Below are 13720 nucleotides of genomic sequence, written 5' to 3' on the forward strand. Positions count from 1 at the left end.
GTTGCTGCGTAAAATGCTTAGATATGAATGCTTATCCATAGTAGTTTCAATAAAGACCATTTTACCCACACCAGCTGCCGCCATACACCCCCAAATCATTATGTTACCGCCACCGTGTTTGACAGTCGGTATTAAATTTTTCATCTGCATCTCCTCATTAGGCTTTCTCCATATTTTTGTCGCTCCATCCGGTCAATAAATATTATATTTAGATTCATCGCTAAATAATACGTTATCCCAAAACGAATCTGGCTTTTCTAAGTGCTCCTTTGCAAAATCCAAACGTTTTTTTTTATTAATAGGTGATATTAGAGGTTTTCTACGTGGAACTCTTCCATTGTAACCAGCTTTATGAAGTACATTTCTAATGGTCTGAGGATTGACGCTTGTTGCAGTTCCTTGTAGCAATTCACCACGTATTTTTGGAGCAGATTTTTTGGGATCAGCTTTGATGGCATTCAAAATATATCTCTCTTCCCGTTCGGAAATTTTTTTTGACGACCAGAACGTGGTTTCTTTTGCACATTTCCATTGCTGTTGTGAAAGTTAATAATATTTTGTACGCTAGAATGTGTTTTTCTAACAATTCTTCCAATTTCACGCAATGATTTTTTTTCCAAATACAATTTGATGATCAGTTTTCTTATTTCCATCGATATTTCTTTACCTTTTCCCATTTCGTCCACTTAGAACTAGCGCCTGTATACAAATGTACAAATTATCAATAATAAAATGCTTCAAACGCATTTCTACACTTGTTTGCTAAAACCCAAACAAATTTAAATCCATTATTTAAAAAAAAAAACAACAACGCAACAATACATATTTGCGTGTTGTACTTAAACTTTTTTTGCGTAATTTTAGCGCTCATTGAGGGTTATTTTACGTATGCATCTAAAATGTATAACGGGAACAACAAAAAAAACGGTTTTCATGACAACAATGTACTCTTTTAATGATACAAAGATATTGCATGAAGTTTTTTTTAACATAACTATGATAATTCTTAGTGTTTGTAAGAAATAACAAGGTGTACTTAAACTTTATTGACTCACTGTATGTATAGCTTTAAACACTGGCTGGTCATCGTGACTATTTCAGTTAGTTTTGTAGAATCAACGGAAGATGAAGTGTTATTGTTATACGATGGGTGATCCTTCGAAATTGATCGTTATCGCATTAATGGCTTTAATTGCCATTACGACGAGTGTGCAACCAGTGCATAGTGCAAATATATTGGGTGTTTTCCTCAGCCCCAGCCCCTCTCACTTAATTGTGCACATGTCAATTATGAAGACATTGGCGGAGCAAGGCCACAATGTGACAGTTGTTTCCGGACAAAAGCCAAAAGTAACTCATGAAAAAATACACAATATAATTATTGAACCATCAGAGGAGCATCAACGCGAAATGGAACAGGAATTATCCGCTATGGGTGTGAAAAAACAAAATGTGGTTGTAATGCTGATGAAATTTCTAATGGCAAATAATGTTTTAACCCAAATGCAATATGATGCACTCAGAAATGAACGTTTCCAGTCGATCTATGAATCCAAATTTGATTTGGTCATATTGGGTTACTTTGTTAACAACTTTAAATTTATTGTACCGGCTAAACTGAATTGTCCGGTGATAATCAGTTGGACGGGTCCACCGATGGAGATGGTTAATGGGTTCGTGGGCGTGCCGCCCGAAATGACTTACGTACCGTCTACATTTACGCCTCACAAAAATGGCGAATTGTTGAGCTTTGGCTTGCGTATGTTTAATACGTTCACAAGCTATGCAATGCGTTTACTTGTCGTGATCATGGATATCAGCTTGAATTCATATTATAAGTGCGTCAAATACGGGGTGTCCCATTAAGAACGACTTGTTTGCAATTTGAAAAAGAAAATTTGAAAATTATACAATAATATTTTTTTTGCAGCAAACAGGTTATATTTGGTGCGCGCTAGGCACATAATAATTTTTTTCTCTTTTTTTCTATTGTACTCTTAAATATTTTTTACGATCCAGCAAAGTCAATCCACATTCGACATTTTTATCATGAAGAAGTTCACAAAGTTCACAAAGCCGGTGGTAGCATTTTCAAGTCGGTCCAAATAACCGATCCACCAGACAGGCTGTGCGAGCTATAGTGGACGACGAATGCTCAAATCATGGGGAAAAGATTTTTGATAATCTATCATCATTCTGATCAAATGTGTCAGTAAGGCAACGCCAAGGTTAAATTACAGAACTATGGTATTTTCTGAATAAGCCAAAGCAGTGGATTTTACGCCATTCATAGGCAATGAGAATTCGCAACCAAGTGAATTTCACGTACAAATCTTTCGCGAACAACCTCACAAGATCAACATAACGCAGGAAGTGAAGCCTCTTGATAATTTGAAGCACCTAACTTCACCGATTAGATTAGATAAATGATCGTATTGTGATGTCAGTTCGTTTGAAGAAAATTCGCTATGACATTTTTGCTCAATTTCATCAATAGCTAATGAAATGTCGCCTTTCAGCTCAATACTCGTTCTTCGTTTATTGGCGTGCTATTCTCCTTCCATAAAACAAACCCACTCAGAGAAAGAAATCGACGGCGTCAAAGCGCTTAATTGCGGCCATATCGGCGCGACGCGCGATAACGACATTTTCGAATTTTACAATTTCTCTGCAAGTCTGCATGACTAAACCTCAAAGTTCACACAAGGCGCGGTCTTAATGGGATGCACTTTCCATTTATACATAATATTATATGTATGCATGCATGTATTTATGTATTTATATTACAACTTTCATCAAAATATAGAACATTGGCTGAGGGCGACCCGACAATCCGTTCATATTCCCAGATGTTGGCAAATGTTTCGCTTGTATTTTGCAACAGTCATTTTAGTGAAGGGCCTATACGGCCATTGGTACCAGGATTGGTAGAGATCGGTGGCATACAAATCAAGGAGAAGCCCGATCCTTTGCCAAAGGTAAGAAATATTACTTTCAATTCTTTATTCATTATCGATTTCTTTATTTTCTAGACATGTTTTAATATGGCCACTTGCAATGTGTGCGCTGTATTTGTTTCAATTGTATTGAGTGATTTTTAGATAGTTCGCCCATTTGCGGTCAAGCAGTCAATCGAATAGGAATCTCTAATATTTTTATAAAAAATTTGCAAAATTGCGAAAAAGTCTAACGGAATGGGGTACGAAAGATCGATCGATAATCGTCGACACCGTTGGCTCAAATACCAATGACGAGAGTCGTAGCAAGCCAAGTTAGATTAGATTAGGCTTAGGTGGTTATACGAAAAAGTGATATGCATAAAAACTAGTACATCCTCTTACAACCGGTTTGGATAATAGAGAGAAAGTATACTGAAGTTTGAAAGAAAATGAAACAAATTTGTGCAACTCCGCAAGAAGCTGATAACCTCCTCAGATAAATACTCAAGAGAGTTAGCATCATAGTCTCGCAAAAGAAGGGTAGCTAAGGAGGTAATTACTATAAATAATTCCACCTCATCTCCCTACAGATAGCTATCATGAAATGAATTTAAATTTTATTGAGTCTGTCCGCATCGACCACAGACTCACGGCAGTGATAACTAGCTTCTGGTCCATAGGAGAGCAGACAGCCAAAATGGGCATAAATAAATAAATAATTAGCGCATACACCCTTTTTGGGTCTTTCCTCCTTTTATTTGTGGTGTACGTCTTGATGTTGTTCTACAAATGGAGAGAGTTTTCAGCCGAGTCTTAACGGCAAATAGTCTTTATGAGGAGCTTTTTCATGGCCGAAATACACTCGGAGGTTTGCCATTGCCTGCGAGGGGCGAAAAAACGTTTTCTATTATTAGATGTACATGCAGGAGATTCGAACCTATGCACTTCCACATGGCAGTCGCGCAGCAATCCATTCAGCAACCGCGACCACATCTCTTACAAAATATACTGCGATAGTTGTAATCAACCGGAGAAAACAGAAACTATCTTCCACTTCCTCCGACTCTGTTCTATGGAAGGCAAGGATGTTAGGCTTTGGCAAACCGCTTTTTGAAATCCTCGAAGAGCTGGTCGGTATAGACGTAACCAACCTTATAAGGTTTCCCAAGCGCACAGACTGGATATATTCGTGATGAAACCAAAAAACCTGTCCGCATCGATTATCAGCAACCATTGTCTGGTCAAGGGTTGTGGTGTTGTTAGCCTAAGAAATTCCTTCAACCACCAACGATCTACCGCTACCTAAAAGGATCTTGCGACGTTAAATGTCCAGGTTATCACATTGCGCTTGGTGATACAACTTCCAGAATGCTCTAGATAGACAAAACAAACTTCCTATAACTTCTAGCACAAACTTGCATACAGCAAACCCAGTGGAAGTCTCATTCCCGCCAGAATAAACGCACCATCTGGGCAACTGACATTTGACCTTTGCAACGCTGAGGAGACTTTTTCCTTCCGCAGAAACCACCGAAGCGATGCTTTCAAATACTTTTAGTGCCGGTACATTTGTATCTTAGCCAGCGAACCCGCTGGATCTTTACTCACTGCATTGGGTCTATGCTGCTGAATAACACTTACAGCTGATCTTCTGCGTTATGCACCAACGCGTAAAGTTCATACATCTTCTATATAATCTTTCTCTCGCTCACTCCAAGGGCCATTTCGTTGGTCACCATAAAATATTTCCGGTGTACAAGAAGCCGGCGTACTTAGAAACTTGATAAGCGTGAAAGCGTTTATTGATCGATTTCCTACTCTCTCCAAATTGTACTTGCTGGCGAAAGAGATTCTATGATGATTTTCAAAGCTAACATTATTATTGGAGTTAATGCTGAACCCTCTTCTTTTTATTGGCGCGATACCCGCTTAAGCGATTTAGCCGAGTTTAACACACCGCGCCAGTCGTTTATTTCCTGCTACCACCAGCTGGTACCGCATCGATTACTCTCAGAGCCGGGGCGTTCGTATCCATTCGGACGACCTGGCCCAGTCAACGAAGCCGCGAATCTTTATTCACTGTGCTATGTCTACGACGTCGTAAAGCTCATACAGTTCATTGTTCCATCGCCTGCGATACACTCCGTCGCCAAAACGCCACCGAATATTTAAGCGATTATTGTGCCACTGTGCAATAAAGAATAAAGAACATGCGTGAGACGGGGAAACGGAAGCTTGCAATCATAAGGAGCAGTCCAGAATTTTCCTACTCGATTTTCAATCCTATTTATGAAATTTATACTAATGCTGAAAATAGTGAAGCCCATAAACGCAATTCCGACTCAGCTGTTTCGATCAAACTAATGAGAACCCCATGTAACCGAAAAGTTCCTTCCTTCCGTATCGTAGTACCGTAGATTTTATTTCACGATTATTAAAAAAATTCCGTAATTCCGACCCAGCTGATTGCTCTCTCACCACACAGTGTTGCCAAGCAGTACATTTCGAAATCATTTACAAAATAAACTTAGAAAAATGATAATTTTTGTTAAAATAGCTTAAAAATGCTGTTGAATAATGTTAATTATAGATAAGTTAACTATTTGCATTTGTTGCTTTTTGGCTTTGGTTTATTAAACAATGAAAAATTGTAACTGATAACGCGGATGTGTGAAAAAGTGTGTAAGCAAAAATATCAATGGCAACATTGTGTAGATACAACCAAACACATCCACACACAAACCGATGTATTGTGTAAATATGTAATTAAAAGAACGCAGCGGTGAGTTTTTGTGCACGGTAAGGCATGCGGTAAAGGATTCCGTGCGGTCTTCACTGTTTTCAGCATAATGAATAATTTTTGGAATGAAGAATAATAATACGAATGAAAAATACTACTTTAATATCGCAGCTGTCAGTAGTGACATGGAGTTCAAAGTCCGAATGCTCTCACTGTTTGTGTGATGATGGGAGGTACTTTATTTTGTTCCCTTTTATCTCCAAACCCATTCACTTAGTTTCTTTATCCAGTTTAAGAACAGCAGAACTAACGCAATGGTTGTTGAGACGAATAGAACCAAATTGCAATGAAACATTTTTGAAATTCATTACAAATTATTGCAATACTTTATTTTACTTTTTTTATTCTGAATAATTAGTAGATATTTGGGAACCATATCCTTATAAAAGCTCTTCTAAATTATATCTTACTTCTTCCTTTAAAAGGTTATATACAGTTAGAAGGCCGAAAGAAAGCGAATTTTCCAGAATTATTTCTTTTAAATTTATTGATCTAAAAATTTGTACACATATTATCTTATCTTTTAACTGTATTTTAAGACTTAGTATTAGTAAAAATATTTATTTGGAAAGGAGATACAGCTGATCTCCGGGAGCTCCTCTCAAAAAAGATGTTTTGGGGTGACTACTATATCTCTGATCTGGATCCTCTGAAATTAAAAACCAAACAGATTTCGTTAGAATAATGTTAAATCTAGTAATTAATCGAAGGAATAAGCAAAATACATTTTTTTGGCAAAATGGCGGTTTCTCAGAAAAAATCGATTTTTGACCAAAATTTCGGCCTTAAATTGTTTATAAAAAATATTTATCGGTGAGAAAAAATTTGCGATTAATTACTGAAAGATATATTTAAGAAGTTCGTTTTAAAATTTGAGATTAATCGGCTTAGCCGTTTTCGAGTAATGTTGGTCACCGACTTTGAAAACACCATTTTGAGAAAAACGCGGTTAAAGTTTGAAATGAACTTTCCATAGGATACAATTTTTTCGTTTAACTTACATGGAGTTATCTATTTCACTACCCTATAATACACCCTCTACCGCTTCGGCAGCTTCTAATAACTCGAGCTGATGTTGTCTGACTTCTTCCTTTAAAGACAAACATTATTACATCTCTATTTTGTATTTTAAATATCTAATTTTATGCTTGATATATTCGGGCGCCGAATACAGTGCGGCCGATTCCCAAAAAGCTGGCCAAAAGTCGAAAAAAAAAGTTTCTAGATAGAGTTTTTTTGTCTTTGGGTTGGCTACAGTAATGCCTTGAGTAGTGAAAACCGTTCATAGCAACGTCCTGTACCCTAAGTATCCTCTGTATTTTCAGTCGCAACGTGGCCTTCGTTTGAGCATCGTATTACTGTCGATAAATAGTGAAAGTTGTACACATTTGAAAGATTTTGTAATGGAGTAAATTAAACAAAACCAAATGGAATCATCTTCGGAAGGTTAGTAAAATACGAGAAATCTTTAGTACATATCAATACCTCGACACAAAATTTTTAGCTGCAGCAATACGTAGATACATTTTTTGCAATTTTTTTTATAAAATTTGAGTTTTCAAACTGTATAGTAATACAACGCCGTCTATGCTACTTTCAAACCTATTAAAGGTTACTCAAAAAAGTAATGGTTACTGAATAAAACAAGATTCAGCTGCTACCACTTGCTACCTTGCGACCCCGAAAACATATAAATTTACATGCATCTTGATTATGTTCTTGAATATACGCTATTTCAGGTGAGGGGGTGGCCAATAGGGGTGGAACGGGGTGGATTTTCAAAATTTTAAGATCAAATTCGTAATCAGCGACCCCGACAACCCCCGAGTAAGAAATTTTGAATCAATTACTTAATTTTTTGAGTTTTGGCCAGCTTTTCGGGAATCGGCCGCACTGTGCGCCGTTGCCGAATGGGTTGGTGCGTGACTACCATTCGGAATTCAGAGAGAGAACGTCGGTTCGAATCTCGGTGAAAGATGAAAAATTAAGAAAAAGTTGTTTCTAATAGCGTTCGCCCCTCGGCAGGCAATGGCAAACCTCCGAGTGCCTCTGCCATGAAAAAGCTCCTCATAAAAAGATATCTGCCGCTCGGAGTAGACTTGAAACTGTGGGTCCCTCCATTTGTAGAACAACTTCAAGACGCACATCACAAATAGGAGGAGGAGGTCGGCCAAACACCCAAAAACGGTGTACGCGCCAATTATATATTTATGCTTAACACTTATACTACATATTAATATAAATTTCTTCTTTCCATCCGCAATTATTTTCCAGAAACTTGAGAAGTTTTTGAACGCCTCCAACAAGAATGGCGCCATACTCTTCAGCTTGGGTTCAAATATGAAAGGTTCCAACATACAACCAGCCACGGTTCAGATACTTTTCAAAGTACTCTCCTCACTTGAACAAAATGTGATTTGGAAATGGGAAGATTTGGCAAAAACCCCAGGTAATGCCTCGAATATATTCTATCAAAAATGGTTGCCACAAGACGACATACTCGCCCATCCCAATCTCAAATTATTCATCACGCACGCCGGTAAGGGCGGCATGGTGGAGGCCACTTACCATGGTGTACCAATGGTTGCCATGCCAATATTTGCTGAACAACCCGTAAATGCGGCCAAAATAGTCTCTTCCGGTTATGGAACACAAGTGGATATTTTGAATTTGAAAGAAGATGATTTTAAGGCTGCCATCTTGGAGGTGCTGAACAATCCAGTGTATCGGGATAATGTACAAAAATTTGCGAAACTTTACCGCGATCGCCCGTTGAGTGCTCGAGAGAGCGTTGTTTACTGGGTGGAGTACGTGCTGCGTCATCATGGTGCTGCTCACATGCAAAGTCCACTGGTGCGCATGAATTTTATACAATCCAGTGGTTTGGATGTCTTGTTTGCTTATTTTGCGATATTATATGCGCTTTGGCGATTGGCGAAGTTGGCGCTTGCGCATTTATGTGAATTAATTCGCAAAGTGAGGGGAATTTTTAAGTCAAAGCGGGAAAAATCGAAAAAGGAATAATTTAACCAAGGCTGCGCCTTGGATTGAGTGAAAAAGAATTATTGTTGTTTAACTATATTCCATATAAAATTCAACGTTTTTCGGGTTTCTTTGAATTTTTATATACATATGTACATATTTGTATTTTTATCAGAATTCTTTAAAATTTAAATATGTTTTCAGTTATAAAGCATATAGAAATGTTTTAATACACAATTTTTGTCTCATTTCTTGTTAACCATTAAAAAATGTTTATATAATTATTAGAAAAAAAATGTATTTAATTAATTTAATAAAATTTTAAAACACTCGCTAGCTTCTCAAGCTTTTATGCACCTTATTTGTATTTTCCCTTATTTTCGTATAGGTAAAATTCAATTTTGTAGAAATTTCAAATAAAAAATACCAGTCTAACGGTTAGACGCGATAGAAGTGGAGCCTCCCGTAAAACAAACTGAGAGAGAATGAGACGAAAGCAGCATTAGGAGCGGGATAATTATAGGTTCATTATAATATTGCTATAAAGTTCATATTTTATTTTCTTCATTTTATTGTTATTCATCCTCAATGTTTTCAATTTCAACAAATGATACGAGTGGCTTATGATAGCTAAAATATGATACAAATGCTTTGGTTTCGATGTTGTCAACATATCTTTGAAATACCGCGTCAATTGTTGTTTTTGATCGTGTTGTCGATTCAGTTCGATTATTACACATTTTTAAATTGTATGTTGTATTGAGAAAATCAATTAAAGGAACCGCTGTGCTCAATGCAAAATTTACGTTAAAATCGCCACTTAAAATCATTGGAACTTTATCGTAAAATACGGACGAAATACAGCACACGCGGTGGCTATTATGAGCGTCGTAACGCGTATAATACACAGACGTACTAACATACACGCAAACATTCGTAGGACGCTTGGTTTGAATTTTTTATACATATGTATGTATGCTATACTATGGCCTAGCCTATGTACGTACATACATATTTGTGTTCTGAACTTCCAGCAAAACAATGCTTATTAATATACACATATGCATCTACATACAACCGCACACACAGGCCACACACTTTATTCCTGTAAATGCGTATGTCGTCCAAAGCTAAAATTCTATGCCTAGCGACTACAAGAACAAAATGCATTAATAGGCGCAGGCGTAGCGGCCATCATCCTAGTTGCCATAGCGCTGAACAGTCGCGGCGGCGCCGAACAGTTTCAACTATTGTACTGTGCAACAAAAACTCATCATCAAAAAATTGATTTATAAATTCGAGCTCATAGTTCTAAGAGCAAGTACTTTCATTCATAAAACGAGCCGCCCATTTGCTAATTTTCTCGACAATTCGAAAATAGTCAATATTGGAACATTTCGCGTAGAATTATTTGCCAATATTCAATTTTTGTCAAGTCGAGTGCCCGCGGCTCCGTAAATATGTTTGCACCCATATATGTGTGTAAATATATGTTTCTAAATGCTCGACAACCGCAGCTGCCTGTTCAAGGTTACTGTACATTAGGCCGGGTCGATTTGTGGGAAGGCAAAAAAATTGCCCATTGCTCTGTGAAAATCATATTCTAGGGATCAGAATAAGAAATTTTGCCGAAGGAACCATATCTCTAAAACGATTTCTGATGTCCCCCAATATGGGTCGAACTTTTTAGTTTCTTTTCTATAACTCACATTCATTCATTTACATATGTTCTGACTAAATAAATTTCTTAAGAGAAAAAATAGATAATATTATAAATAAACAAAAATAAAGAAAAAACAAAGCCATTGAGGTGATTTTTTCATGTAAAGGCCAAAAATGGTGATATTTTGAATTTGGGGGACATCAGAATTCGTTTTAGAGGTATGGTTCCTTCGGCAAAGTTTCTTATTTTGATCCCTAGAATACGATTTTCATAGAGCAATGAGCGATTTTTAAATCGACCCGCCCTACTGTACATGCAATGCTGTGCCTATGAATGTGCGCTGTGCCTATTGGCCTCTGGTGACGATACAGCATGCTTGACTGAGCTTTGTATGTGTTAGTGCAGTCGGGTGGCGTCGTGTCACACATACTTGTTGTCGGTAAAAATCAAAAATTTTAGATATTAGCGTCAAGCACTTGTTCTTGTCGAACAATGCTTGACCGTCACCAGAGGCCATATGAATGCGCGCTGGATTTCTTGAGAAATTTTACCGTATGTTTTGCTGTGGCGAGGCACATATGTACATACTCACAACATATATACATATATCCGCATATATACATACATATATAAATTCATAAATTTAAATTTGCTTATGCCATCCTTCTGTGTGCCTGGTAATGAAGCATTTTCTATACATACACATATATATACGTATATCTTTTTTCTTCTTCTTTTTGGTGTCGCTTTTTCGTTTCATCGAGTCTCAAATCACTCCCAACGATTCTAAAGAAGTTTTCACTTCAAAAAGTTGCTGGTCGGTTAGTAGTCGAAGAGGACAAAACGAAGTATCTGCTCTCATGAAACAGACATTTCAACGTGATTCAGATTAAAATTTTGACATTCAAAATACCAAATTACAAAAGCAAAATATATTTAAACGTTGATGTTGCTCTAGTATAGATTCGCCTTGAAATATTCGGTACGTTCGTGTTTTGTCTGTAATTTGTTGACAAAAGTTGAAAGTTAAAATTGCAAGGATAGAAGATTACAAGGTTTGCTATTTAGCTATGGAGAAAAAGAAAATTGTGAGAGGAACTTTGGCTGCCACGTTGCTTGTGGATTCGCTAGCCGGAATCTTTTTGACAACAATGGCCCTTATTAAGAGCAACATTCGATCTTCGACTATAGTCGAAAGTGCTGATCGAACCAATTTTCATTTGGTATTATGGTGCTCATTCGTTGAAGAATAGGACTATTGTGAATTTCGATCGCTCGACGCATTTACAATAGATAATTTTTTCTCAGCTGATACAGCAAATCAAAATAAAAGAAAAACCGATTGTGTTGAAATTGTTTGCTAACAACATTTTTAAAAGTTAAAAAAAGTATTTTTTGTGAAAATGAGTACAACAGAGTTGTGGTTCGACGATTCATCGGTCGATGAAAGATTAGTGGAACTAGCTAGAAGTAGAAAACAGCTGAAGGGCGCATCCAACCCCCTAGAAATGGCTTCCACTGAGTAAGTTTAGTATTTTCAAAATGTGTTGACGTACTTAATATTACAGAAATTTCCTTACAGTTTTTTAAAGAACTTTAGATTATTTAGATGAACCTACTGTCCAGTACAGAAAACCAGTTGCAGCAGTACACCCGAGCCAAGAGCTCTTCACTATTCTCCAAAAAAAGCAACACAAATTATTAATGTGTGTGCAGCTTTGCCCAACATTTGCTTGTTTTATAATGTTCAACTTCCGGATGAAGAGTTTTCCGATGAGACCTTCAACGATGATGCTGTAGTATGATTATAAGTCGGATATGCCTTAACATTAATATTCATAAACATTTATTGTTTTGTTTTGGTTTTTTAATTTATTGTCCACTTACGCATTCACTTTGCTGTGCCGTTTAAATAGTATCATATTTCTTAAAAGGTTCATTACACTTGAAACTAAATGCAAACATAGCTAACGTAATTCTTTTATGTGCGGCGCGTGAATGCTAGAATCATATTACATAAGTAAACACCGAAAAATTGTTATTGACTTGCATTGACTAAAATTCCTATAAAAACTCTTGTACGTAGTATGTAAGAGACGAGAAATGAAACAATTGCTTTAAAAGCTGGATGCCCAGCTTGAAGTAATAAATAAATAAATGAAATAAAAATTACTTAATAATACTTTCATTACATGGCGATCCTGCCAGCTTGGTGCTAAGATTTTTTGCACAAGTGGCGGAAAGCACAATACTAATAACAAAGTCCTGGTATTGATCAGCCAATAAGATCTACCAGTTGCGTGAAGTTCCTGGTCTGGCCAATAGACCAGAAGATAGATGACCACAGAAGGGCCGAAAGCTATCTCCATTGAGGAGTATAGGAGAAGAAGTCAACACTCAGCCACCACCACCTTGGAACAAGGCTTGCTCCATTTGGGAACGCATCTCAAAGTTGGAATTCCTGCTGCAACAGCGTAAGCAGATTAAATACAAAACAAAAAACGGTGCGTGCTTCACGCAGACAGTATAGGCTGACAAGCGTTAACCGCTCGCAGAAAAAAAAAACAAAAAATATAAATATAAATCCAATGTAAAAACAAAATTTTTCAAAATGTTTCTACACACATTGTCGTTAAAAAAAAAAAAAACAAAAAAAAATAAATAAATAAATTCAATGTAAAAACAAAATTTATAAATTATATATCCTTACATTATAAATTATTTGATTTACGGTATAAGGTCCCCAATAGCTAATTTTTCAGAAATGGGAAAAACTTTATCGAAAGTTGATAAACCCAATGCCAATGTAGTAAACGAAGTAGTCGTTAATACTGGCTTAAATTTAATCGAAATTTGTTTAATTATAATCACGGTAATAACCTTATTAATATTAGCATTATGCTATGCATAATAAAAAATTGAAGAAAAGATAATCACTTTGCGGACGCTTTGTCTCGCATTACAATCAATGACTTAAAAGGAATAAATGAAAAGAATCAAAATATATACAAAATAGTGACTAGATCAATGTCGAAAAATAACAGCAGTCCAACTACACAGCAGCACATTAAAACATATGATAAGCCCAAAATATATGTCCCAATTAATAACACTGACGTCGGGAAATACAACAAATTAAAGATTACACCCACACGATGTTACATCAAACGAGGAAAATCTATAATGGCATATATAAAAATTGATGACTTATTTGTTAATGGGAAAATTGACTTAGGACAATTCTTCTCTAGGCTCGACGAAGTGGCCGACAAATATGGCATTAATAATTTACAAGTGGCACCTAGCGAGAAAATTTTCGAATTTGTCTCGATTAAT

The 13720-nt window shown here is 36.6% G+C and overlaps 1 protein-coding gene across 1 annotated transcript; it reads left to right on the forward strand.

Annotated features, from left to right (window-relative positions):
- The first annotated feature begins 1086 nt into the window (after nt 1-1086).
- On the forward strand, nt 1087-9002 carry LOC128863771 (UDP-glycosyltransferase UGT5-like). Its single transcript, XM_054103109.1, has 3 exons — nt 1087-1838; nt 2807-2978; nt 8014-9002. The coding sequence occupies exons 1-3, from the start codon at nt 1126-1128 to the stop codon at nt 8761-8763; spliced, it is 1635 nt and encodes a 544-aa protein (XP_053959084.1). The 5' UTR covers nt 1087-1125; the 3' UTR covers nt 8764-9002.
- The last annotated feature ends 4718 nt before the right edge of the window (nt 9003-13720 follow it).

Source organism: Anastrepha ludens, chromosome 5, assembly GCF_028408465.1.
Source record: "Anastrepha ludens isolate Willacy chromosome 5, idAnaLude1.1, whole genome shotgun sequence".
Classification (NCBI taxonomy): Eukaryota; Metazoa; Arthropoda; class Insecta; order Diptera; family Tephritidae; genus Anastrepha; species Anastrepha ludens.

Bases quoted from the DNA above. Each gene is read 5' to 3' on its own strand.
- LOC128863771 (XM_054103109.1), top strand. From the start codon at position 1,126: ATGAAGTGTTATTGTTATACGATGGGTGATCCTTCGAAATTGATCGTT. The intron at 1,839-2,806 runs GTGCGTCAAATA...ATCAAAATATAG, and splicing joins AGCTTGAATTCATATTATAA to AACATTGGCTGAGGGCGACC. The intron at 2,979-8,013 runs GTAAGAAATATT...ATTATTTTCCAG, and splicing joins AGCCCGATCCTTTGCCAAAG to AAACTTGAGAAGTTTTTGAA.